The sequence below is a fragment of the Schistocerca piceifrons genome, chromosome 2, assembly GCF_021461385.2.
Source record: "Schistocerca piceifrons isolate TAMUIC-IGC-003096 chromosome 2, iqSchPice1.1, whole genome shotgun sequence".
NCBI lineage: Eukaryota > Metazoa > Arthropoda > Insecta > Orthoptera > Acrididae > Schistocerca > Schistocerca piceifrons.
This window is the reverse complement of record NC_060139.1, coordinates 798,832,585-798,859,047: the sequence shown is the minus strand read 5'-3', so window position 1 is coordinate 798,859,047 and position 26,463 is coordinate 798,832,585. Positions and strand designations below refer to the sequence as shown.

The 26,463-nt window shown below is 46.6% G+C and overlaps 1 protein-coding gene across 1 annotated transcript in view; it reads left to right on the top strand.

Annotated features, from left to right (window-relative positions):
- LOC124775865 overlaps positions 1-26,463 on the top strand; it is a 748,131-nt gene that overhangs the window by 675,066 nt on the left and 46,602 nt on the right. Inside the window, exons 29-31 of the mRNA XM_047250699.1 lie at positions 2,449-2,691; positions 11,425-11,442; positions 16,062-16,631. Of these exons, the coding sequence (XP_047106655.1) occupies positions 2,449-2,691; positions 11,425-11,442; positions 16,062-16,631 (831 nt within the window). The remainder of the gene's footprint in view (positions 1-2,448; positions 2,692-11,424; positions 11,443-16,061; positions 16,632-26,463) is intronic.

The window sequence follows — 26,463 nt, the reverse complement described above, 5'->3', positions numbered from 1 at the left end:
CGCAGTCTTTAACACTGATAGCATGCCGCGACAGCGTGGACGTGAACCGTATGTGCAGTTGACGGACTTTGAGCGAGGGCGTATAGTGGGCATGCGGGAGGCCGGGTGGACGTACCGCCGAATTGCTCAACACGTGGGGCGTGAGGTCTCCACAGTACATCGATGTTGTCGCCAGTGGTCGGCGGAAGGTGCACGTGCCCGTCGACCTGGGACCGGACCGCAGCGACGCACGGATGCACGCCAAGACCGTAGGATCCTACGCAGTGCCATAGGGGACCGCACCGCCACTTCCCAGCAAATTAGGGACACTGTTGCTCCTGGGGTATCGGCGAGGACCATTCGCAACCGTCTCCATGAAGCTGGGCTACGGTCCCGCACACCGTTAGGCCGTCTTCCGCTCACGCCCCAACATCGTGCAGCCCGCCTCCAGTGGTGTCGCGACAGGCGTGAATGGAGGGACGAATGGAGACGTGTCGTCCTCAGCGATGAGAGTCGCTTCTGCCTTGGTGCCAATGATGGTCGTATGCGTGTTTGGCGCCGCGCAGGTGAGCGCCACAATCAGGACTGCATACGACCGAGGCACACAGGGCCAACACCCGGCATCATGGTGTGGGGAGCGATCTCCTACACTGGCCGTACACCACTGGTGATCGTCGAGGGGACACTGAATAGTGCACGGTACATCCAAACCGTCATCGAACCCATCGTTCTACCATTCCTTGACCGGCAAGGGAACTTGCTGTTCTAACAGGACAATGCACGTCCGCATGTATCCCGTGCCACCCAACGTGCTCTAGAAGGTGTAAGTCAACTACCCCGGCCAGCAAGATCTCCGGATCTGTCCCCCATTGAGCATGTTTGGGACTGGATGAAGCGTCGTCTCACGCGGTCTGCACGTCCAGCACGAACGCTGGTCCAACTGAGGCGCCAGGTGGAAATGGCATGGCAAGCCGTTCCACAGGACTACATCCAGCATCTCTACGATCGTCTCCATGGGAGAATAGCAGCCTGCATTGCTGCGAAAGGTGGATATACACTGTATTAGTGCCGACATTGTGCATGCTCTGTTGCCTGTGTCTATGTGCCTGTGGTTCTGTCAGTGTGATCATGTGATGTATCTGACCCCAGGAATGTGTCAATAAAGTTTCCCCTTCCTGGGACAATGAATTCACGGTGTTCTTATTTCAATTTCCAGGAGTGTATAAAAATGCAACCCTGAAAGAAGCACATGGGGAAGCAGTGCAATATCACAATAATTTTGACTAATGAATATACCGTAAACAAAGATTTTTAGGTCGGTACGCCCATGTAACATTATGCCTCCCCACACCATAACAAAAGGTCCACCAAAACGATCACGTTCTACAATGTTCCCGGGTGCACTACATGTTCCCATCTCTCGCCATATGAGAGAACTTCCACAATAACTTCTCAGCCTGAAACTCCTCTCATCCGAGACGAACACACCACCCCAGTTCTCGTTGGTACTGTCCGTATGCTGTTGGCACCATCGAAAACGGTACCACTGATGTGCAGATGTCAACGGAACACTATCTAGTAGTTATCAGGGAAAGAGACCAACCACCTGGAGTCTCTGTGCCACTCTTAAACGTGACATTGCGTTCAATGCAGTCCTGTTAAGTGTGGTTGCAGTTACCCCTGCTATCCGATGTCGGACCATTCTTGATGTTGCAGAATATAGTGTTGATCTGCTCCTGTAGTTGAGCAACGTTGACCAGCTCCTCTCCTTCAGGAAGCAGTTCCTGTGGTCAGAACACTCCCCAAGTGCGTGAAACAATGTTGTGAGCAAAACCAAACTACTGGGGCCCACTCGTCACACTTGCCTTGTTCCAGTTTCCCGATTACGCTTCCCCGTGTGAAGTTGGTTGGTTCAAATCGCTTGGAGCACTATGCGACTTAACTTCTGAGGTCATCAGTCGCCTAGAACTTAAAACTAATTAAACCTGACTAACCTAAGGACATCACACACATCCATGCCCGAGGCAGGATTCGAACCTGCGACCGTAGAGGTCGCTCGGCTCCAGACTGTAGCGCCCAGAACCGCACGGCCACTCCGGCCGGCCAGTGTGAAGTCATCCGAATGTTGTCTCTGGGCCATCCTGTAATGAAGAACACCACCATAGAGCACCCTAATGCTTGCTGATTGACATACACTGTCTCTTCCTGTTCCTTCAACTGCCAGCCCATTTGGTGCTGTAGCCACGCTGACCTCACACCATGTGACGTCCAGCTTTCTATGCACAACTATGACATGTCTGGCAACGTAGTCCTGCACATTCATTCTTTTCCACCGAGGTGTTAATATTTTATTACTGTCTGTTAAAGTTTTCCAGAAAAGTGTAGATATGATATTGAAGTCAGTGGTAGGAGCACTAACGGCAGAGCAGACAGTGAAGTTGACTGCGCTGCGTGTTGTGTGGTGCCCAGGCGACGCTGTTCGCGTTCTCGCACATGCTGCGGCACGCGCCGAGCCGCGACTCGCTGCAGAGCAGCAGCGACGGCCGGGGTTCTGCGCCCGGCTCGCCGTCGCTAGTGGTGGTGCCGGTGCCGCAGCAGCTGCCCCTGGGCCTCAGCCTGGGGCTGGGCGCCCACAAGCCGCGCCGCGCCTCCTTCCGCTTCTCCAGCCTCCACAAGCGCCGCTCCAAGTCGCAGGCCAACATCGCCGCCGTCGCCGCCGCCACCGCCGCTGCCGCACACGCCAAGGTAGCACACTCTTCCTCCACGACTCGCATAAAGCCGTACTTATTCGCCTAGCGGCTGCATATGAGCATGATGTAGCTGACTGTTATTTCCGTAAATGACGGCATTATGAGAGCTGCAGCTGTTCACATAAAACTTTGTGCTCTCCCGTGCGGCAGGTCTTGTCATGGGGCAGCCTCGTCAGAGAGGTCCACCGCATGAGCTTCTTGGGAAGTGATTCCAGTGGTGGTTTCGCGTTGCCTTCCATTGATGATAATGAAATGATAGTGAGGACAACACAACACCCAGTCCCTGAGCGGAGAAAATCTCCGACCCAGCCGGGAATCGAGCCCGGGCCCCTCGGCGGGACAAGCTGCCACACTGACCACTCACCTATCGGGGCGACACTGTTTATATAAGAGGCATTCAAATAAAAACCATCACCCACCAGAACAGGACCTTAGAATGGTTCAATTCAAAAGTACCCACCACACACATTAAGACATTTATCCCACTGGGAGACGAGACGATCAGTTCGCAAGAAGCGACTATTTGGACGGCGTGAGTAGAGTTGGTTCTGTGTCAGGAGGCACTCTCCCAGTTCGTTCTTTGCCAGTTTTCATCAGAAGGATGTTAGTGACCTGTAGTCGCCGATAGGTGCCATGATAGAAGACTCAGAATTTGTTATTTTACTAAAAAACAAAAAACAGGTAGCGTGTTGACTCGTGGTTGGCATCGTCTGTCAATGCCCGCTTAGGAATCGCGTCACAAGTGGCCTCGATGCCGCTCACGGCAGCTGATACCCCACACTTCGTTTCGGCCCGCTGATGCACTGGCGGTTCGTCGCTTGCGGCGGCCGCGAATCCGGCTGCACCGCGGCGCCGCCGCGGCAGTCAGTGACGGCGGCGGGTGTATTGGAATTATATGTGCCATCTTGGCAGGTGCTCCGTCCACTCCCGCTCGCCACCTTTCTTCACCATCCGTCGTACCGCGCTGACGATTGCCGTGTAGGCATCCAGGTAGGCCCTATTCAGTCAACCGGAAACACAGGAACGCTGGCATCCTGATCCTGGTGGGACAGAAAGACTTCCAGGTCCTCTTATCTGCATAGTGACAGACTGTGGTGTTAAACTCTGACTGGTGCTTATGGCGAGGTTACCGTCTCTCCCAGTAGCTGTTGTTGTTGTCCGTGGGACGCAGGAAATCCACAGCAGACTTTTGCCAGACGTCACTTCACTGCAATCAGGGAATCGAGTGGGAACATCACGTACGACATCAATCTGTCTGATCGACTGCCTTACTAGCTAAACTGCTGGTGTATTTATGGAGCGAAGTAGTGGCAAACGTTCACACGGCATCATTCGTCATGACCGCATAGGGCTTTCTATTGCGAAGATATCACCGGTTTCTCTTCTGCTGCACTTGCTTAACGAGTTTGTTATAGCGTAGAACTAGTTTGTAAGAGCGCTTGGTACTGTTTGTTGCATTCGCCTTGCCATTCCTTTCGTCACATAACGAAGGTGACGCGACCCGTTTGGCTGCTCTGACCCACTACATTCTGCTGAAGTCTCCTGGCTGGTTCCCCAGAAAAGCCGATGTTGTGTTCCGCCTTGACCCAGTCTCGGTGGTGAAATGTTTTCACTTGGGCCGCCTTGTGTCGTCATTGCCGTAATGTAGAGAGATAGCTTCGTTCTGGAACTTTTGCAAATTTGACCCGTTTTACTGCCGCTTTCAAGGCTGGTATGCAACAACCTTCTGTTTCGTAGAACGCGGTCGGCCGCTGACGGATCCGCAACCGCACCCAGTCTCGCACCTCCTCTTCCGACTGAAACTGACGTCCACCGCGCATGTCTTTCTTGAGGTCGCCAAACATGTGACGATCACACGGTGAAGGATTCGGAATATCCGGAGGATACTGCAGTGTTTCCCAACCAAATCGCTGAAGCCTTGCCTTCGTCCGACTGGGAGCGTGAGGACGGGCATTATTGTCCAGTAGGATGATTCCGTTCGACAGTATTTCTTGGTATTTTGACTTCACGGCACGTAATAGGTTCTGCAAAGTGTCTTGGTAGCCCTGCACATTGATTGTGGTTCCTCGCCCGAGGAAAACGACGTGCGGAGGGCCCCTGCAGCCGAAGAAGTTCTTCACGAACTTGAGTCAACAGTTTTGGCTTTCTTTGGCGGGAAAGATGTGGGATGTTTCCACTGTTGGCTTTGTCGTCTGCCATCGGGCTATCGGAATTTTGTCGAGCGGAACCGTCTGGCTGCAACGATAACGCCCGGCCCTATACTGCCAATCGGACGAAGGCTTTGCTTCAGCGGTTTGTTTGGGAAACACTACAGAATCCTCCGTATTGCCTGGATCTTTCACTGTCACATCTTTGGCCATCTGAAGAAAGGCAAGAGTGGACGTCGGTTCCAATCGGACGAGGAAGTGCAAGAGTGACTGCGGTTGTATATCCTTCAGCGGCCGACCGAATTCTACGAAACGTGAATTGATCGTCTCGCGTTCCAAAGGGATGAATGTCTTAATGCTTATGTACATTACTTTTGTTTGACACCATTCCATGTCCTGTTGTGGTGGATTTAGATTTTCGTTTGACTGTCCCTCATAAATATTAAGTAAAACAATTTTCTGCGTCAGTCATTTATTTTGCAACTACGCGTTTCGATGGTTAACACCACAATATTCAGGTAGAGAACTGTTTAGTTACTTAGCTGGTGTTCATGAGAAGAACTGATCCCTTTCCACAACAGCAGACCGGGTACAAGGCAGGATGTCTTGCGTCATTTCTGGGGAAGTACGATGAAAAAGAGGCTGCATATTACTTCATGTTACATGTGTTTTCCTTTGTATTTAATGTTTACATTACGCTTCAAAGATGTTATACATATCAAAGATATTATTGCTTACATATAAGCATGTCCTATCCAAACAATTCTGTCTCCAAAAGTTAATTATGCTCTCTGAGCTTGACTGACTTGTCACATATTAAATGCAAAATCACAAGTATCTGAAAACAGTAATCCTTCTTGAACGTCAGTAGTGATAAAATTCGCATTGGGCTGTTGTTTTAGTAGGCACTGTCAATAATGTAAATACCGAATGCAGTTGTTTAAATGATTTAGTGCTGCCTCCAGATGTCATTCTTCCCTTATATTACACAATTTCGTTCAATATATTAGCAGTCACGTAAGATTTAAATACTTATTTACATAAAAACATTTTAATCTAACACTTTTTAAACATTACTTGCCTCTTTTTAATCAGTCTTCCGACCGGTTTGATGCGGCTCCCCACGAATTCCTCTCCTGTGGTTTTCATCTCAGAGTACCACTTAAAACCTACGTCCTCAGTTATTTGTGGACGTATTTCAGTCTTTGTTTTCCTCTTCATTTTTTACACTCTATAGCTCCCTCTAGTATCATGCCTTAACGTATGTGCTGTCATCCTGTCCTTTATTCTTGCCAGTTTTTTTCATGTGTTCCTTCTTTCGCCGATTCTGGCAACGTACTCCTCATTTTTTATCTTACCAGTCCTCCTGATTTTCAACATTCTTGTGTAGCATCACATCTCAAACGTTTCGATTCTCTTTTAGTTTGGTTTACCCACTGTCCATGTTTTACTACCATACAATGCTGTGCTCCAAACGTACATTCTCAGAAATTTCTTCCTCAAATTAAGGCCAATGTTTTATACCTGTAGTCATCTCTTGCCCAGCAATTCCCTCTTTCCCTGTGTTAGTCTGATTTTTATGTCCTCCTTGCTCCGACCGTCATGGGTTATTTTGCTGCCTCGGGAGCAGAGTTCCTTAACTTCGTCTACTTCGTGAACACTAACTATGATGTTAAATTTCTCTCTGTTCTCATTTCTGTTGCATTACCTCTGCCTTTTTCCGGTTTACTCTCAGTCCACATTCTGTACTCATTAGACTGGTCATCGATTCAGCAGATCTTGTAATTCTTCTGTACATTTATTAAGAATAGCAATGTCGTGAGCGAAACTTATCATACATATCTTTTCACCCGGAATTTTAATCCTACTCTTGAAGCTTACTTTTATTTGCGTAGTTACTTCTTAGATGTATAAACTGAACAAAAGAGGCGAAAGACTGCATCCCTGTCTCACACCCTTTTTAATCTGAGTACTTTGCTCTTTGCCTACTTTTTGGTTCTTGTACGTATTGTATACTACCCGTCTTTCCATATAGCTTACTCCTATTTTTCTCATAATTTTGAGCATTTTCGCCATTTTACAGTGTCGAACAATAGATCGACGAATGCTACAAGCGTGTCTTTGTATTTCTTCACCCTTGCTCCCATTATCAAGAGCAAGATGAGAACTGCCTCTCTGGTGCCTGTACCTTTCCTTAAGTCAAACTGATAGTTATCTACCAATACATCCTATCTTTTGTTTTCCATTCCCCTGTATATTATTTTTGTCATCAGCTTGGATGCATGAGCTGGGAAGCTGAATGTGCGATATATTTCGAACGTATCTGCTCTTGCTGTCTCCGGAATTTAGTGAATGACATTTTTCTGAGATACTCCAATGGAATGGCATCTGTCCCCTCTGCCTTATCTGATGCCGAGACTTCTAGAGCTCTTTTAAATTCTGGCTCTAATACTGGATCCCGTATGTAATCCCTACCGACTTAAATTTCTCCTTCTAACACGTCAGTAGATAAGCCCTCCCACTCATAGAGGCCTTCAGTGTACTCTTTCCACCTACCGCCTCTGTTCTGCGCTTAGCAGTGGAATTCCCATTGCACTCTTGTTGACGTTACCACCCTTGCTTTTAATTTCACCGAAGGTTGTACTGACTTTTCTGTGTGCTGAGTCAGGCCTACGGACGTTCATTTTATTTTAGTTTTTTTTCACATCTTTCTGCAGCCATTTCGCCTTGGCTGCATGGAATTTCCTATTTATTTCATTCTGAAGTGATTTTTGTTGCTGTGTCCCTGTCTTTTCCAGTATCCCACTTCCTTCCACAATGATTCTTCCGGACGATTTTCTTGCTATTATTATGAAACCTACCCCTGTTGTACAATTTTCGGCTCCTGTCGATATTACCTTGTATTCGTCCGACCAGAAATTATTACTAAAATGTGATCTGAGAGTGTATCTACGCCAGGTTACGCCTTGCAATCCAAAATATGATTTCGGAATCTCCTTCTGAACGTAATGTCTTCCGGCCTTTTCCAATTATACCTCCTCCCGTTTGGTTCTTGAACAGAATATTCGCTATTAGCTGCTGAAATTTATTGCAGAACTCAATTAGTCTTCCTCCTCTCTCATTTTTACTGCCCTGCCCATACACTCCCGTAGCCCTTTCTTCTAGTCCTTCCCCTGCAGCCTTGTTCCAAACCCCTATGGCTATTAGATTTTCATCTTTCTCGACATACTGAATTACTTGTTCAGTAGCCTCGTATACTTACTTTATCTCTTCATCTGCTGCTCACAACATTGGCTGTATACATGAACTACAGTTGTCGCCGTTGGTTCCTGTCGAATCTGACGAGAACAACCCTATCTCTAAACTGTTCGCAGTTGTTCATTGTCTGCCCTACCTTGCTATCATTAGAAACCTACCCCTGTTATTCAGTTTTCTGCTCATGTTGATATTACTTGAATTTGTCCGACCATAAATCCTTACCTTCTTTCCATTGCACTTCACTGATGTCCACTATATCTAGACAGCGTCTTTGCATTTGCCTTTTCAGATTTTTCTAGCTTATTCAGTCGTTCGTGGTCACCCCTTTGGCAGCCTACCCACCCCGGAAATCGGAATGGGTGAATAATCCGGAATCTTTTTACAATGGAGAGATCAACATGACACTTTTGTCAATTAGACGCCACATGTCCTGTCTATGCATATTATGTGTCTTTAATGCAGTGGTTTCCATTGCCTTCTGCATCCTCGTGCCGTTGATCATTGCTGATTCTTCCGCCTTCTAGAGGCAGTTTCCCACCCCAAGGGCAAAAGAGGGTCCTGAACCTCTTTCCGCTCCTCCGCTCTTTTTTTTTATGGCCGTTGGTAGGGCGACAGTGATTCCTTATGCCGGAAGTCTTCGTCTGTTATTGCTTATAATTTGTATTCAAAATACAAATACTTGCTGGGTTCGAACCGAGGACCCAGAACGTTTAGATAGGCAGTCAGTACGCTACCCCTACACCACGGGTCTACATCCTCACCCCAGACAGAGCCATAACGCCATACAGATAGTCGTGAAAATATGTGCTTGTGAATTTTTAATAGCTAAAATCTGGAACGAAAAACGTGAAGTGCATGCAGTAGGCAATTGATGTATAAGTAGTTCACCTAAGTAACTAACAATTTTATTGCACTTCAAAATGGCACGAACTGTTGCTCGATTTTGCTCACTGACACCTACACTCCACATCCCTTACTGTAATCTACTGCCTACGCCCCATGATTTTCGTTTTAAATCTCACAAGTATTGTCACACAAAATTCACAGGCACAAAATGTTAGGAACTGTGATGTGCTAGGAATCTGTACGGGGCTAGGAGGAATTATTTTATGGTTTTAGTCCGTTTTAAAATGTGTTATATTAAAAAATCATACATTTAATTAACGCCTGCTTTATAGTATTGTCTGTCTGAAGTTTTCAATCGCTTTCAAACATTTTGATGAGATTACAACAAATACATGTAAATCAGCCAATATGTTGCTTCCTCCTGCGTATATTTCGTAAAAATATCGTGAAAGTAAAAATTGGAGAGAATCGAGCTGACACGGAGGCTCATCATCAGTCGTTCTTACCGCGAAATACACTCCTGGAAATTGAAATAAGAACACCGTGAATTCGTTGTCCCAGGAAGGGGAAACTTTATTGACTTATTCCTGGGGTCAGATACATCACATGATCACACTGACAGAACCACAGGCACATAGACACAGGCAACAGAGCATGCACAATGTCGGCACTAGTACAGTGTATATCCACCTTTCACAGCAATGCAGGCTGCTATTCTCCCATGGAGACGATCGTAGAGATGCTGGATGTAGTCCTGTGGAACGGCTTGCCATGCCATTTCCACCTGGCGCCTCAGTTGGACCAGCGTTCGTGCTGGACGTGCAGACCGCGTGAGACGACGCTTCATCCAGTCCCAAACATGCTCAATGGGGGACAGATCCGGAGATCTTGCTGGCCAGGGTAGTTGACTTACACCTTCTAGAGCACGTTGGGTGGCACGGGATACATGCGGACGTGCATTGTCCTGTTGGAACAGCAAGTTCCCTTGCCGGTCTAGGATTGGTAGAACGATGGGTTCAATGACGGTTTGGATGTACCGTGCACTATTCAGTGTCCCCTCGACGATCACCAGTGGTGTACGGCCAGTGTAGGAGATCGCTCCCCACACCACGATGCCGGGTGTTGGCCCTGCGTGCCTCGGTCGTATGCAGTCCTGATTGTGGCGCTCACCTGCACGGCGCCAAACACGCATACGAACATCATTGGCACCAAGGCAGAAGCGACTCTCATCGCTGAAGACGACACGTCTCCATTCGTCCTTCCATTCACGCCTGTCGCGACACCACTGGAGGCGGGCTGCACGATGTTGGGGCGTGAGCGGAAGACGGCCTAACGGTGTGCGGGACCGTAGCCCAGCTTCATGGAGACGGTTGCGAATGGTCCTCGCCGATACCCCAGGAGCAACAGTGTCCCTAATTTGCTGGGAAGTGGCGGTGCGGTCCCCTACGGCACTGCGTAGGATCCTACGGTCTTGGCGTGCATCCGTGCGTCGCTGCGGTCCGGTCCCAGGTCGACGGGCACGTGCACCTTCCGCCGACCACTGGCGACAACATCGATGTACTGTGGAGACCCCACGCCCCACGTGTTGAGCAATTCGGCGGTACGTCCACCCGGCCTCCCGCATGCCCACTATACGCCCTCGCTCAAAGTCCGTCAACTGCACATACGGTTCACGTCCACGCTGTCGCGGCATGCTACCAGTGTTAAAGACTGCGATGGAGCTCCGTATGCCACGGCAAACTGGCTGACAGTGACGGCGGCGGTGCACAAATGCTGCGCAGCTAGCGCCATTCGACGGCCAACACCGCGGTTCCTGGTGTGTCCGCTGTGCCGTGCGTGTGATCATTGTTTGTACAGCCCTCTCGCAGTGTCCGGAGCAAGTATGGTGGGTCTGACACACCGGTGTCAATGTGTTCTTTTTTCCATTTCCAGGAGTGTATTCATGACTGGGACAGGAAAAAGGGGAAATAGCAGTGGCACTCATAGTACCCTCCACCACACACCAGACGGAAAGCGAGTTGATATTGCATCGTCATCAAGTTCTAACCTATGTTGATGTTATCAAGCATCTACCTGATCAGGAAGTTAGGTTGAAATCAACTGCAAAATTTGTACCGAACAAGCAAACAGATAAGAAAGTGGCCTAATAGAAACACGTTAAGTAAAAAGAGACCAGATCGTAATAAATGCTAAGAAAACTATAACGTACTACACAAAAAATTGCCTGAGTATATTTAAATCGCATCCACCGTTATACTACCTTCGAGTGTGGGTGTCGTAATTATCAAAAAATTGAAAACGTTGGTCCCATTATTACATATGCACGTCACAGTTTTTAAAACGTCCCACCGTATTCAACATATTACAGCACAATGTTTAATGTGGGCATTCGACTGCAAAACAGCAGTTGCAGAGAACTAACGCTTAAGTAGGCGTATACACAGGTACACAAAGTCGATGTAGTCAGCTTACAAAGATGATGCATATGGATGTGTCATAAATATTTACTAATGGTGAAATATCGAAATTGTACAGTCTAAAGGAAAAATGACAGCTGCTGACGGCATGAAATCATTTAAACACTTTATCGCAATTGAGGACCCAGTGAAGAAAGCATTTGTTTCTTATAAAAAATAAACATGTAAACTCGTATCTCATACACATTACTAAGTCAGGAACTGTTTAAAGACAAGACCTTCTCAATTCATTTGAAGGAGTTTTTCGTTGAAGGGTCCTTAGCAGGCAAACTGTTTGTTTTGAAAATAAACATTCCACAGCCACAGTTTTTTATTTTGTTGATTCATTTCATTACCGTTACACCTACAAGTTTCAAATTACCATTACTGAAATCAGCGAAGGTGCTAGTCAGAAATATGGTATCTCCAAACTATGATCAATGGCGACCATTCTCCAGCAGTCATTCCTGCCAACAGTCAAGTTGTCAACCTGCAGTTTGACATCACTATTTTCAAGCAATCTTTCCTGCCAAAAGCCAAGCTATCAAGCTGGGATCTAGCGTCATCCTCACTAAGGGCCGAGTTGTATACCTGGGTTCTGTTGTCACTATTTTTAAGCAGTCATTCCTGCCAACAGCCAAGCTACCACACTGGGACCCGGAATCACTATTTTCGTGCAATCACCCCTGCCATAGCCAAGCCGTCTAGCTAGGATCTGGCATCAGCTTTTTCAAGTAATTATTCTTGCCAACAGTCAAGCTACCACACTGGGACCCAAAACCACCAGTTTCAAGAAATCATTCCTTCCATAGCCAAGCTATCAGACGCGGATTTGGCATCACCATCGGCCACGGTCAAACTAGCCACAGACAGAGTATGAACACTGGTGACCATTTTCAGTCAATCATCTTAAAACTGTCTTGTGGGCGGTACAGCCACTTACATAGAAACGTACTAGGGATTGCCACAGAGACACTACAAGAAACACTCAGTAGCGAAGACAAATGCAAAGTATTATTTTCACTGCGTGGGTCCCACAGCCTCAATAAATTTGAAGAATGATAATTTTCCACCAGGCTGTGTATTTTTTTTCACGCCTTCTCACGTGTGTCTTTAGTAACTGCCGGCCGCTGTGACCGAGCGGTTCTAGGCGCTTCAGTCAGGAACCGCGCTGCTGCTACGGTCGCGGGTTCGAATCCTGCCTCGGGCATGGATGTGTGTGATGTCCTTAGACAAGTCAGCTTTAAGTAGTTCTAAGTCTAGGGGACTGATGACCTCTGATTTTAAGTCCCATAGTGCTCAGAGCCATTTAAACCATTTTTTTCAGTAACTAATAAGGCAAAATCGTCGTCATTAATTTAAAAATCGCATACCACGCACAACTTTGCAAAGCACAGTCGTCATCTTGGAATATTTCCTACGAAACATAAGTATAGCCTCACTCAACGAACTCAGTTGAATGAGGTTATACAGTGCCTTTCGTAGGAAATATTGCAAGATGAGGACGTTCGACGAAAGTGCTTTGCAAAGTTGTGCGTGGCACGCGATTTTTAAATGAATGACGACGATGTAACCACATATATTACTGAAGACACAAATGAGGATGAGCTATGCCCGAAACCGGTAATGTGAAAGATAAAAAAAATTATACACGATCTAATGGTAAAATGTCGTTCTTCAAATGAGAGCTATTACACAAACACACAGAGCACATCCCCAAAACTGAACTCACTATCTACAAAGAAATTAGCCTTATCGACATCGTGTTAGACGACGGCGAGACGAATGAGTTAGCCAAGATAAAGACTGCAGCACGACTGATTCCTCTGACACCAACGACATGACAAGTGAACAGTAAGATGTACATAATACATAGCCCTACGTGACATTAAATGACGAAATAATAATACACAGACGAGCTAGAATGTTGATTTATTACATAGGGCAGTTTGTGGCCGTTTATCTACCAGGTGCCACGTAAAACATGGAACTGACTATATCAACAAAGAAACACTGTAGCACATGTAATTTAGATAATTAGCGCACATATAATGCGAGCCAAAAATACCACTCAACACACACAACAAACGACACTAGATTTAGAAACAGTAGCACACAGATAAAGTGGAATAGAAAACTGTCAATAAGTTTACTATGATAGATTGTTGGCCAGTTTTTGTCGCAGGTGCCACGTTAAACCTGTAATTGGACAGTATTAACGCAGAATAACTGTAACACAAGTAGTCTAGCTAACCAAGACACATATATCAGAAAAAAACAACGAAACGTAGATATTAGCCGGCCGGGGTGGCCGAATGGTTCTAGGCGCTACAGTTTGGAAGCGCGCGACCGCTACGGTCGCAGGTTAAAATCCTACCTCGGGCATGGATGTGTGTGATGTCCTTAGCATAGGTTTAAGTAGTTCTAAGCTCTAGGGGACTGATGACCTCAGAAGTTAAGTCTCATTGTGCTCAGAGCCATTTGCTCTAGGGGCTTCACTTAGATATTAGAACAGTTATGCTGGAGGTGACTCGAATCGTGACATCAGAGTCGTGAATGATCTCGTGTAATAAACTAACTGTGGGACACGCTGCGCATGGACGTCGACATCGAGGACAAGTTCCGAGACAGCCCAGCAGCGTCGGTGAGGGGCCAAGTCTCTCCTACAGTAATCTTTCCCATCTCTTTTTCTTTCTCTTCCTAAAAATTAAAATTTTGTAATTTTCCATTTCGAAATTTCATTTATTATAACTCCAAAAAGTAATGATAGCTGTATCTTAAACAAAAAAAGATACAAGATCGGCACAGAGCCCCTCTTCCACGGGAAGCCGCAAGGGCAACGGTGCCCGCGGTTTCAGCCGCGTAGCCAAATTTCGTTGCGCGTTTGGGGTCGTGGGTACGGCTAAGAGAATTGAGTGAAGCACTACATCCGCGCAAAATTTATCAGATAGCGGGCCTTAGTTGTCTAAAGGCACTGTTGAAGAGAGAAAAAAAACGTTCTTCGCCAACAGCGAAACCATCCACCAGAATTCATCATCACCATTTTCGAGTAATCTTCCCGCCAACAGCGAAGCCGAAAGGTTACGATCTACACTACTGGCCATTAAAATTGCTACACCACGAAGATGACGTGCTCCAGACGCGAAATTTAACCGACAGGAAGAAGATGCTGTGATATGCAAATGATTAGCTTTTCAAAGCATTCACACAAGGATGGCGCCGGTGGCGACACATACAACGTGCTGACATGAGGAAAGTTTCCAACCGATTCCTCATACACAAATAGCAGTTGACCGGCGTTGCCATGGTGAAACGTTGTTGTGATGCCTCGTGTAAGGACTAGAAATGCCTACCATCACGTTTCCGACTTTGATAAAGGTCGGATTGTAGCCTATCGCGATTGCGGTTTATCGTATCGCGACATTGCTGCTCGCGTTGGTTGATATCCAACCAGAATATGGAATTGGTGGGTTCAGGAGGGTAATACGGAACGCCGTGCTGGATCCCAACGGCCTCGTATCACAAGCAGTCGAGATGACAGGCATCTTATCCGCATGACTGTAACGGATCGTGCAGCCACGTCTCGATCCCTGAGTCAACAGATGGGGACGTTTGCAAGACAACAACCATCTGCACGAACAGTTCGACGACGTTTGCAGCAGCATGGACTATCAGCTCGGAGGCCATGGCTGCGGTTACCCTTGACGCTGCATCACAGACAGGAGCGCCTGCGGTGGTGTGCTCAACGACGAACCTGGGTGCATGAACGGCAAAACGTCATTTTTTCGGATGAACCCTACGGTCGCATCCGTGTTTGGCGACATCGCGGTGAACGCACATCGGAAGCGTGTATTCGTCATCGCCATAGCCATACTGGCGTATCACTCGGCGTGATGGTATGGGGTGCCATTGGTTACACGTCTCGGTCACCCTTTGTTCGCATTGACGGCACTTTGAACAGTGGACGTTACATTTCAGATGTGTTACGACCCATGGCTCTACCCTTCATTCGATCCCTGCGAAACCCTACATGTCAGCAGCATAATGCACGACCGCATGCTAAAGGTCCTGTACGGGCCTTTCTGGATGCAGAAAATGTTCGAATGCTGCCGTGGCCAGTACATTCTCCAGATCTCTCACCAATTGAAAACGATTGGTCAATGGTGGCCGAGCCACTGGCTCGTCACAATACGCCAGTCACTTCTCTTGATGAACTGTGGTATCGTGTTGAAGTTGCATGGGCAGCTGTATCTGTACACGCCATCCAAGCTGTGTTTGACTCAATGCCCAGGACTATCAAGGCCGTTATTACGGCAAGAGGTGGTTGTTCTGGGTACTGGTTTCTCAGGATCTATGCACCCAAATTGCGTGAAAATGTAATCACATGTCAGTTCTAGTATAATATATTTGTACAATGAATACCGGTTTATCATCTGCATTTCTTCTTGGTGTAGCATTTTTAATGGCCGGTAGTGTAGCATCGCGACTAGTCATACTAGCCTGACGGCTCGCCTGATGGTAGGAATTATTTCTGAAAACATCTGTTCACAAAAGTTATACTGTATGTAGACGAAAGAATAAGAGGAGACCCACCTGAGAATCGCTGTGTATGTGCCTGCTGGCAGGGGTCGCACCGACGCGGCGACACGCCGGAGCAGGAGATCCTGGCGTTCCAGAAGCAGCTGCAGAACCTGCCCGACTTCGACTCCCCGGACCACCCGGACCCGGTGGCGGCGGCGGCCGAGTTCCTCGCCGGCCGGCCGCACCTCCGGCCGCGCTCGCGCTCCATGCCGCGCGTCTCCTACGAGAACTCGTCGTCGCGCTACCTCACGCTGCCCGACGCGTGGGCGCCGTGGCCCGGCGGCGGGGGTGGTGGGGTCGGCCGCCTGCACAGGGGCCGGTCTGCGGGGGCGCTACCCGGCGCGGGCGACCACAGCCCGGCCGCCGCAACCACGCCCGTCGAGGAGCGCGCCGCCGTGGGGCTGGCTTCGGTGGCCGTGTCGGGGGCCGGCTCGGGGGCGGCGCCTGGCGTGGGGGCGGCGCAGGGGGGCGGCGGGGGCGGCGACCGCGGCGGCTCCGGCAGCCGGCGCTCGAGCCTCAGCCCCTCGGACCGGTCCGGCCGCCGTCGGGACAGCCCCGCCTGCATCCTGGTGGAGGTGCCTCCGTGGCACAGGGCCATCCTCAACTTTCTTGAGGTGAGTGTAGCTTCCTATAATACGAGATAACACTGTTGGGTGAGATGGCTGTGAGTGAAAAGAAAATTAAAGAAAATATTGTAAGAAATGAAATGAAATGTTTGTTTGGTTGTAGCGCATCGTCGTGTAACTTTTTCTGTTGGGTTACTAGATAAGTTCGTAGCGTTTTTTCGTAAGTTTAGTAAACACAAAAGATACACATAACAAAGACTTTAGTCACCAGTATTATACTGATGAGCCAAAACATTATTACCACCTAGTTATAAGCGTGTTGGTCCACTTCAGAAACGCAGTTCAGCAGTGATTCTGTGTGCGACGGACTCGACAAGTACTTGATAGGTTTCCAGAGGTTTGTGCCACCAGATGCCTACACAAACTTCACAGACTTCTGGTAATTTACGGGCGCTTGGTTTTTGGGCGCAGAACTGGCGTCCGATAGTGTCCCAGTTGGATTTCATCGGATATAGATAAGCCGAATGTGATGGCCAAGACTTGAGCTCACTGTCATACTTCTCGAACCACTGCAGCACGATTCTGGGCTTTTGACGCGGACAGTTATATTGCTGGACGATTACCATCACTGTTGATGAAGACATCAAGCATAAAGGGTACAGGTGGTCCAGAATAACGTTTACTTAGTCCACAGCTGTCATGGTGCCTTCGATTTCTACCGCAGGTCGCATGGAAGCCCAGATGAATGTCTCCCAAAACATAATACTGCGTCCATGGCGCGCTGCATGTTTCGAGCAAACGTTCGCCTCGATTACGGCGTATCTCAACACGGCCATCGACCTGGTTTAGCAGTGAATGGGCTTCATCCGGCCAGGTGACACGATTCCTTTGATCCACAGTCATATCTCGATGATCCTGTACCCACTGTAATCATAACTGACGATATTGTTGGGTCAACGTGGGGACGCGTAGGGGTCCTCTGTTGGGAAACACCACGTTCAACACTGTGCGCTGAAGGGTGAGCTCCAAAACACTTGCGCCTGCTCCAGCACTGTACTCTGTCGCCAGATCTGCCACAGATCGCCGCCTATCCTGGTTTAGAGAGCGAGCAAGCCCCCGACCGATATGTACTGTGATGAGATATGGATGTCCAATTTCTTCTTGCCTACTCATGGTTTTAGCATCCTTCAACCACTTTCCGTAGATGCTCATGACAGTAGCGCACCAACAGCCGAGCCGAACAGCTTCGCCATATCCGAGATGCTCGCGTCCCAGACGCTGGGCCACAACGATCTTGCTTTTATCAAAGACGCTTAAGTCGGCAGATTTCCACATTTACGCCACTTCTCGCCGCTAGAATGATTCCCCATTCTTCTCTGCTCCATTCATACACTTCTCTTGCCGCGTCACGTGTGCTAAGCGCCATCAGGCAGCACAGAACCTCGTGATGAACAATGTTTTGGCTCATTAGTGTTTATTCTCCTTCACTGTTTATAATTGTCTGCCAACGCTGGGGTAACTTTTATATTCCACGGCCGTAGAAATCATGTGGTTTTGAGGCGAAGAACGCGTCGAGCTATATTCGGAGCGAATTTTCATCCGGAAAAAGAGTTTCTTGAAGTTGCTTCGATAGAGAACGGAAATGCTGAAAATATGAGGACGCGACATCAGTGAATAAGGTGGCTGCGGAATGACTTCCCAGTATAATTCCTGTATAGTCTGCCAGAGTGTGAGGGTGGAGGGGGAGTTATCGCTGAGTATCATCACTTGATGCCGTCTTCCTGGTCATTGTTCTTGGATTGCCTGTGCAAGACGTTTAAGTTGCTGGCAACAAACGTCAGCAGTGATGGTTACACCTCGAGGAAGTAATTCGTAGTACACCAAACCGTCGCTGTCCCACCGTATGCATAACATCATCTTTTAAGGATGCGCACAGTTCTTTATACGGGGAGTTGCTGCTTTTTTTAGGCTCAGACATCCGTTTCTTTTCCTTATATGTCAGCATAAAGACAAAATTTCTCGTCAACAGTAAACGAGTTGTCGGTTTTGTTCACGAGCCAGTTGATGACAAGCAAGCAGACATGAACGTTGGCCACCTGCTGATTTTTGTGATTTTGGCTTAGAGCATGAAGTTCCCATGTACCCGATTTTTCAACCTTCTCTATTACCTGGAAATGTCGCACGGTGGTGGAATGATCACAGTTCGTCACATTTTCCAGTTCTAGAGTGCACTGACATGGTTCATTGTGGATTATTGCGTTTAAAAGACCTTCATCAAACCGTGAAGGTCTTCCTGAACTTGGAGGGTTACTAATGACAAAACAATACTCCTTAAAACGCGAAAACCATTTGCTTGCCGTTCTCTGTCCAATGGCACTGTCCCCCTACACGATGAAAATGTATCCGGTTGCCTCAGCTTCTGTCACTCCTCTACTGAACTCAAACAGAAGGCCATGTGACAAATCTTGGCACTCTATTTTCTAGCGTCTGCAGCTCCACTCACTATCTCCAAATAACAAAATTATTGTATGTAAGCTCAAACAGCAAAAATGACAATCGATAAATGAACCCACAGCAACCGAAATACCAAAATTCAAAACAAAAACGCTACGAACCTAAGAACCAACTTTATATTTGACGTCATTTCACTTGGCGACTTGCACATCAATGATGATGATGATGATGATGATGATGATGATGATGATGATATGAAATTATGATGATGACCCAAAAACGCAGATTCGGAATGAAAATAAAACACTCAGATCCATCCGGGTGTCGAACCCAATCTAGAAGCAGCGATACTAACCCTTAGACCACTTTTAGTTTCTTTGGCCTCCGTCTTCCCCTTTCAGAACCTCCTTTCGCTCACCATATTTCCGTTTCTCGGCCAGGCTTCACTGCTGTTCTCTCCATGTACTCCCTCTCTGGTTCCAATATAATGACAGTTTTTTCTTATAAAAATAAAATAATGGTGCTCTGCCAAAAATCAAAAGTTTTCTTCCATCCTTGAGGGCAAAAATGTACTACTATAAATAAACTTAGCTTCTCTGAAGTAAGCTGTGACGTATTAAATTTTGAAGACTTCTTCCGCTGCGAAAATTGTATTCGTCTTGCAGTACAATGTAATTATTTCCTGAGGTAGATGGAAATTCCGTGTTTTGTCAGTAAAAAGTCACATTCTTTAAGTACATCTTCTCTTTGTGCTTGTTAATGTAGTCTTCTTCCTTGGTATCTGAGATTAACAGATAGTAAGTAACAGAAATTTCCTTCTGTGATTTAGCTCTGAAAGATCGTATATATAAAAGGCGCCTATATCATTAACATCTCCATTGTTAATCGAAGTTTCTTGATTCATTTATTTGGGAGTACTACTCTTCTTCTTACGCACTTAGGGGAGCAATCCTTTATATGTTCCTGCATTGTAATAGCATGTGCCACTAAGTTTTTTGTAAGTATTTATCTTTCTCTTTTCGATGCCAGCGTTTTCATACGTATCGTATATAGAGCGAGTCTCTCGAACATATTCAAGTAAAGAATCGTACAAATTTATTGCAGTCCCAATATCGGTATCAACACTTTGCAACAATATATGTGTACCATTAAATATCTTCATCACTGAGAAAAAAGTTGTTATTATCGCAGTTTCCAGACTCTGCAGACTGCTCAGAATTCCAGTCGCCTCTCATCTTAGTCAATCTTCCTGAGTTTCGTCGTCTTCAATAACTTCCAAAGCCCATATTATTTATACCCAGTTATCATTGAGACTATAGCCACCTGACCAGCATATTTCTGAAGTTCCTTTTACGGAGACTGGACTGCTTAATTTTAACTAGTTTAAGCAGAGAAGAAAGTGTAAATTTGTTGCAAAAAACGTAAAAATGAAGCTGCTTGAGGACAACACTGCTGCATACTATTCTCCTATGTTAAAGCAGAGAGCTGCGCACAAAATGAAACAGCAAGATCGCTGATTTGTTTAATACTAGCTTGGAGACCAGCATAAGTTCCACGTATATTATTCGCATTGTGATGTGACTGACCTCCGATTAAATGAATGTCCAAATCATATTTACTTAATAAATTTGTTAGCGAATAAGGTAATTCTTCTGCATTTGGAACAAAACAGGTAAATGAGAGCTTCTGTAAACTCTGGAAGGTAGGAGACGAGATACTGGCAGAAGTAAAGCTGTGAGTACCGGGCATGAGTCGTGCTTCGGTAGCTCAGATGGTAGAGGACTTGCCCGCGAAAGACAAAGGTCCCGAGTTCGAGTCTCGGTCGGGCACACAGCTTTATTCTGCCAGGAAGTTTCATATCAGCGCACACTCCGCTGCAGATTGAAAATATCATTCTGAAAACAGGTAAATCTTTCAACAGGAAGCCCATCTTTTGATTAATATCTTATAACAAAAGACAGCTGACCCACATTTGTAACATCGGGGATGGAGTCTAATATGGTGTAAAAATATTTAATTTCCTTCACTTCATCTGCATTGTAATTCACTACCCTTTCTGCTAGAACTGATATAAACCTTTCACATTTTTGAAAAGAAATATAGGATGTGCCACCTTTTCCTGTGTTTCCATGTTCTATATTTTAAATTAGAAAAAGATCGAAATTTCCGCAACGTGTTGACCCAAACCCATAGTTGTGAACGCTGACAGATGAGTCTTGAATGGAATAGCTCCTGACCACGGCAACAACTCGTTTTAAAACGTCCCTCCAATATTTTACAGCTGTCTGAAGCTGAGATGTTAGTTTCTTATCTATTCTCCCCGTGATTTGTCCTCTAGTTTTTAAAGTTAACACACATTTCCTACATTCAGATGAATTTTCACGGGCAGTTAATCGAGAGTGACTGTTTTGCCAGTCTTTAAATCCCGTATTAGGTTTGGCAGACTGTCATGTTAGATTAAACAATAAACATAGGACAAAAAATACGTTACCCTTGCTTTGAGAGTATACTAAAAATAGTCTTCGTTGTTTCACGCCATTCCTTATCGTTCTGAAAAGCAAACCTTTATTTAAGTACCTCGAAATGGTCAATATATTGCCTGCACGAATTACTGAAATCACGATCCATATTCTGTGCCACATGACCTTGTTTAGCGACGTGATCGCGAAGGTATCACTGTCATCATTCACTTTATATTCGTCTTATGGGTCCACGGAAATAACTGTTGCCACGCCAATATTATTTTTTCTAATCTCGGAAACATTTGACTGAGATAAACCACACGCTGCGCTGTTTTCGATACAGTTCACCATATCATTGCAGTCTGATGGTTCTAGACTTGAGCGTGAGCTGAAACGAGTTGGCTCATCTTTCGCGAGTTTCCGCCATTGAGAACCACTTTATCTTCCTCGAGTGTCACTCATTTTAATTAATACTGAAAAATAAATTATGAGCTAAACAATTGTACTCCTTAGAGTTTCGAATTAAACTGAAATGCCAGCCAAGCGGCCGCCTGCTAGAATGATTGGCGGTATTTTCTTTGAATTTGAAGGGGCAATGTTGAGTGTCCACACTTGTTACTCCTACGTCAATGTTAGCAGTGCATCCCACCACAAAGCTCAGTTGTGAGCAGCGAGATCTGCCTTCCTAACGATTACCACAGGAGAAGGCCCTGATCTCATTGTCACGACGTTACGTCATTACTAAAGCAAAACATGTCCTTTTCTCGTTGCCTAACTATACCATTCATGAGATCTGAGGTGATTGCTGCTAATTTTATCCATATCCATTTCATTGTAAGTTAAGTTCGCATTTTTTTACAACAGTTGCGAATAAAATGCTTTAAAAAAACAGCAGCGCAGAACGGTGCAGAGGATGCGGAACCGCATAGTATCGAGCGGAGTCCTCGTAAGTCCGTAACAACGTTCCAGTGAGTGCGCGCACGTCAATAAAAATGAGAAACGAGAAATGCTGTCCAAACAGAGCTCTGCACGAAAGAACTATTTCCTTTGATGTGCCGACACTGCGCGGAACTGGTTGGTTGTATCGCAGAGCGGCGCAATTTGACGCCTCAACGGCCGCTCTGTGATTCGCCGAACCTGATTTCTTGGTTTTGCGTGGCGCGCCGCAGCCGATGTGGATGCGACTTCTTAAGCCATCCTTAAAATCCGCCGTCCTAAGCAGCCACCTAGTCCGCCTAGGCCCAAATACGAAAATGGTTCAAATGGCTCTGAGCACTATGGGACTTAACATCTGTGGTCATCAGTCCCCTAGAACTTAGAACTACTTAAACCTAACTAACCTACGGACATCACACACATCCATGCCCGAGGCAGGATTCGAACCTGCGACCGTAGCGGTCACGCGGTACCAGACTGAAGCGCCGAGAACCGCACGGCCACGCCAGCCGGCGCCTAAATACGCCCCTGGTTAGGAGGCAGCAGTGACGATTTCTCTCGCAGGTGCTTTGATTCTTCCTCATTTGTCGCTATTTGCATTCGCTGTAATGATTTTACGATAACCTATTTACCAAGAATGCAGCCGTCTCGCTAACTGAATCCTTGTACCGTCTGTTACGTTAAGCCACAACTCGCCATATACGGTTGCAACGCTCAGTGCCTGGGATATTGATGGTCTGACAGTTTGGAGTGACTTTAGGGCAGCAACCGAAAGTATGTTTTTAATTATTTTCTACTTAATTAAGGAAAAAGTTATATTTTTGAGTTCCAAGCATTAAGAAACGATCAACAGACATAAATTATTGCGCAGTAAATTTAAAAACCGGCGACTCTCACTCATTCGCTGGCATAAGCCACAACGTATTCATGAAGGAATACTTTCAAATCTGTACATGTAAAAATGGATGTATATATGTTCATCTCCTCCTAAACCATTGAACCAGGTTCAACCAAACTTGTTGTATATATCCAATAATGACAAGCTATTGAGTAAGAACCATGTAATTATCATAGCCGGACGCTGTGACCGAGCGGTCCTAGGCGATTCAGTCCTCAGCCGCGCTGCTGCTACGGTCGCAGGTTCGAATCCTGCCTCGGACATGGATGTGTATGACGTCCTTAGGTTAGTTAGGTTTAAGTACCATCTACTACTGGACATTAAAATTGCTACACCACGAAGATGACATGCTACAGACGCGAAATTTAACCGACAGGAAGAAGATGCTGTGATATGCAAATGATTAGCTTTTCAGAGCATTCACACAAGGTAGGCGCCGGTGGCGACACCTACAACGTGCTGACATGAGAGAAGTTTCCAACCGATTTCTCATACACAAACAGCAGTTGACCGGCGTTGCCTGGTGAAACGTTGTTGTTTTGCCTTGTGTAACGAGGAGAAAAGCGTACCATCACGTTTCCGACTTTTGCGGCTGGTCCCGGCGGAGGTTCGAGTCCTCCCTCGGGCATGGGTGTGTGTGTTTGTCCTTAGGACAATTTATGTTAAGTAGTGTGTAAGCTTAGGGACTGATGACCTTAGCAGTTAAGACCCGTAAGATTTGACACACATTTGAACATTTTTGCGTTTCCGACTTTGATAAAGATCGGATTGTAGCCTATTGCGATTGCTGTTTATCGTATCGTGTCATTGCTGCTCGCGTTGATCGAGATCCAATGACTGTTAGCAGAATATGGAATCGGTGGGTTTAGGAGGATAATACGGAACGCCGTGCTGGATTCCAATGGCCTCGTATCACTAGCCTGTCGAGATGACAGGCATCTTATCCGCATGGCTGTAACGGATCGTGCAGCCACGTCTCGATCCCTGAGTCAACAGAGTGGGACCTTTGCAAGACAACAACCATCTGGACGAACAGTTCCACGTCGTCTGCAGCAGCATGGACTATCAGCTCGGAGACCATGGCTGCGGTTACCCTTGACGCTGCATCACAGAGAGGAGTTCCTGCGATGGTGTACTCAACGAAGAACCTGGGTGCACGAATGGCTAAACGTCATTTTGGGATGAATCCAGGTTCTGTTTACAGCATCATGATGGTCGCATTCGTCTTTGGCGACATTGCGGTGTACTCACATTAGAAGCGTGTATTCGTCATCGCCATACTGGCGTATCACCCGGAGTGATGGTATGGGGTGCCATTGGTTACACGTCTCGGTCACCTCTTGTTCGCACTGACGGCACTTTGAACAGTGGACGTTACATTTCAGATGTGTTACGCCCCTTGGGTCTACCCTTCATTCGATCCCTGCGAAACCCTGCATTTCAGCAGGATAATGTACGACCGCATGTTGCAGGTCCTGTACGGGCCTTTCTGGATACAGAAAATGTTCAACTGCTGCCCAGGCCAGCACATTCTCCAGATCTCTCACCAGCTGAAAACGTCTGGTCAATGGTGGCCGAGCCACTGGCTCGTCACAATACGCCAGTCACTACTCTTGATGAACTGTGGTATCGTGTTGAAGCTGCATGGGCAGCTGTATCATACACGCCACCCAAGCTCTGTTTGACTCAATGCCCAGGCGTATCAAGGCCATTATTATGGCAAGAGGTGGTTGTTCTGGGTACTGATTTCTCAGGTTCTATGCACCCAAAATGCGTGAAAATGTAATCACATGTCAGTTCTAGTGTAATATATTTGTCCAATGAATACCCGTTTATCATCTGCATTTCTTTTTGCTGTAGCAATTTTAATGGCCAGTAGTGTATTTCTAAGTCCAGGGGACTGATGACCTCAGATGTTAAGTCCCATTGTCCTTAGCGCCATTTGAACCATTTGAACTATCATATTTCAGGAGATAGCAGCGATGTCAACAACTACCGAGGGATTTCTCTGCTGCTAGTAGGATACAAAGTGTTCCCCAAGATTATACTGGACAATGTAGAAAGTCAATATGATCAAACAATTGGTGAATGTCAAGGAGGATTTCGACGTGGAAGGTCCTGTATCGAGCAGATCTTCAATCTGAAAACAATTCTCCTACCAAAACAAAAATGGCTCTGAGCACTATGGGACTTAACAGCTGTGGTCATCAGTCCCCTAGAACTTAGAACTACTTAAACCTAACCAACCTAAGGACATCACACACATCCATGCCCGAGGCAGGATTCGAACCTGCGACCGTAGCAGTCGCGCGGTTCCGGACTGCGCGCCTAGAACCGCGAGACCAACGCGACCGGCACCTACCAAAACAAATGAGTATGAATAATACCGTGGTTTTCGTCGACTTTACGAAAGCTTGTTAGTCCATCGACCGCCAATCACTCTTCTTAGTACTCCAAGAACGAGGTGTGGATTACAACACACACCCCCTCATCAAACAGACTCTCATGGATACAACCTCTAAGGTGAAGGTCAGACTGGAACTATCTCGGAGTTCCAACATCAAAACGCAGTACGACAGGATCTGTCACCCATTCTGTTTAATATGGTGCCTGATAAAGTCATCAAAACGTGGGAATGTACGCTGAGGAAACTAGGAATCAAACCAGTTACAATAGAATCCGGGACCCGAAAAATCGATATAAGGTGCCTTGCTTTCGCAGATGACATTGCAATATTAACCAACAACTCTGAGGATGTTGTCATTGCTGTTCAAGCCCTGCATGAGATAGCGTTCAAGTCAGGGTTACAAATATCCTATGACAAGACCAAATACTTTGGAAACCGGCACTCCAGTAACACCCCATTGACGACTATACATGGAACGACTGGGAGGGTCAATCGCTTTCGTTATCTTGGTGAATGGGTCCACTCCAATGGTAGAGACGGCACCTCCATCTTAGAAAGGCGTAACAAACTCAACGCAGCATATCATCTGTACCTCAATCTGTACAACAAGAAGTGCGTTTCGAAGAATGCTAAGGTCTGTCATTGCAGAACTGCTGTCATACCATAGTTTCTGTATGCCGCAGAGACCCTCTTGATGAACAGACAAGGCACGGTGGATGACCT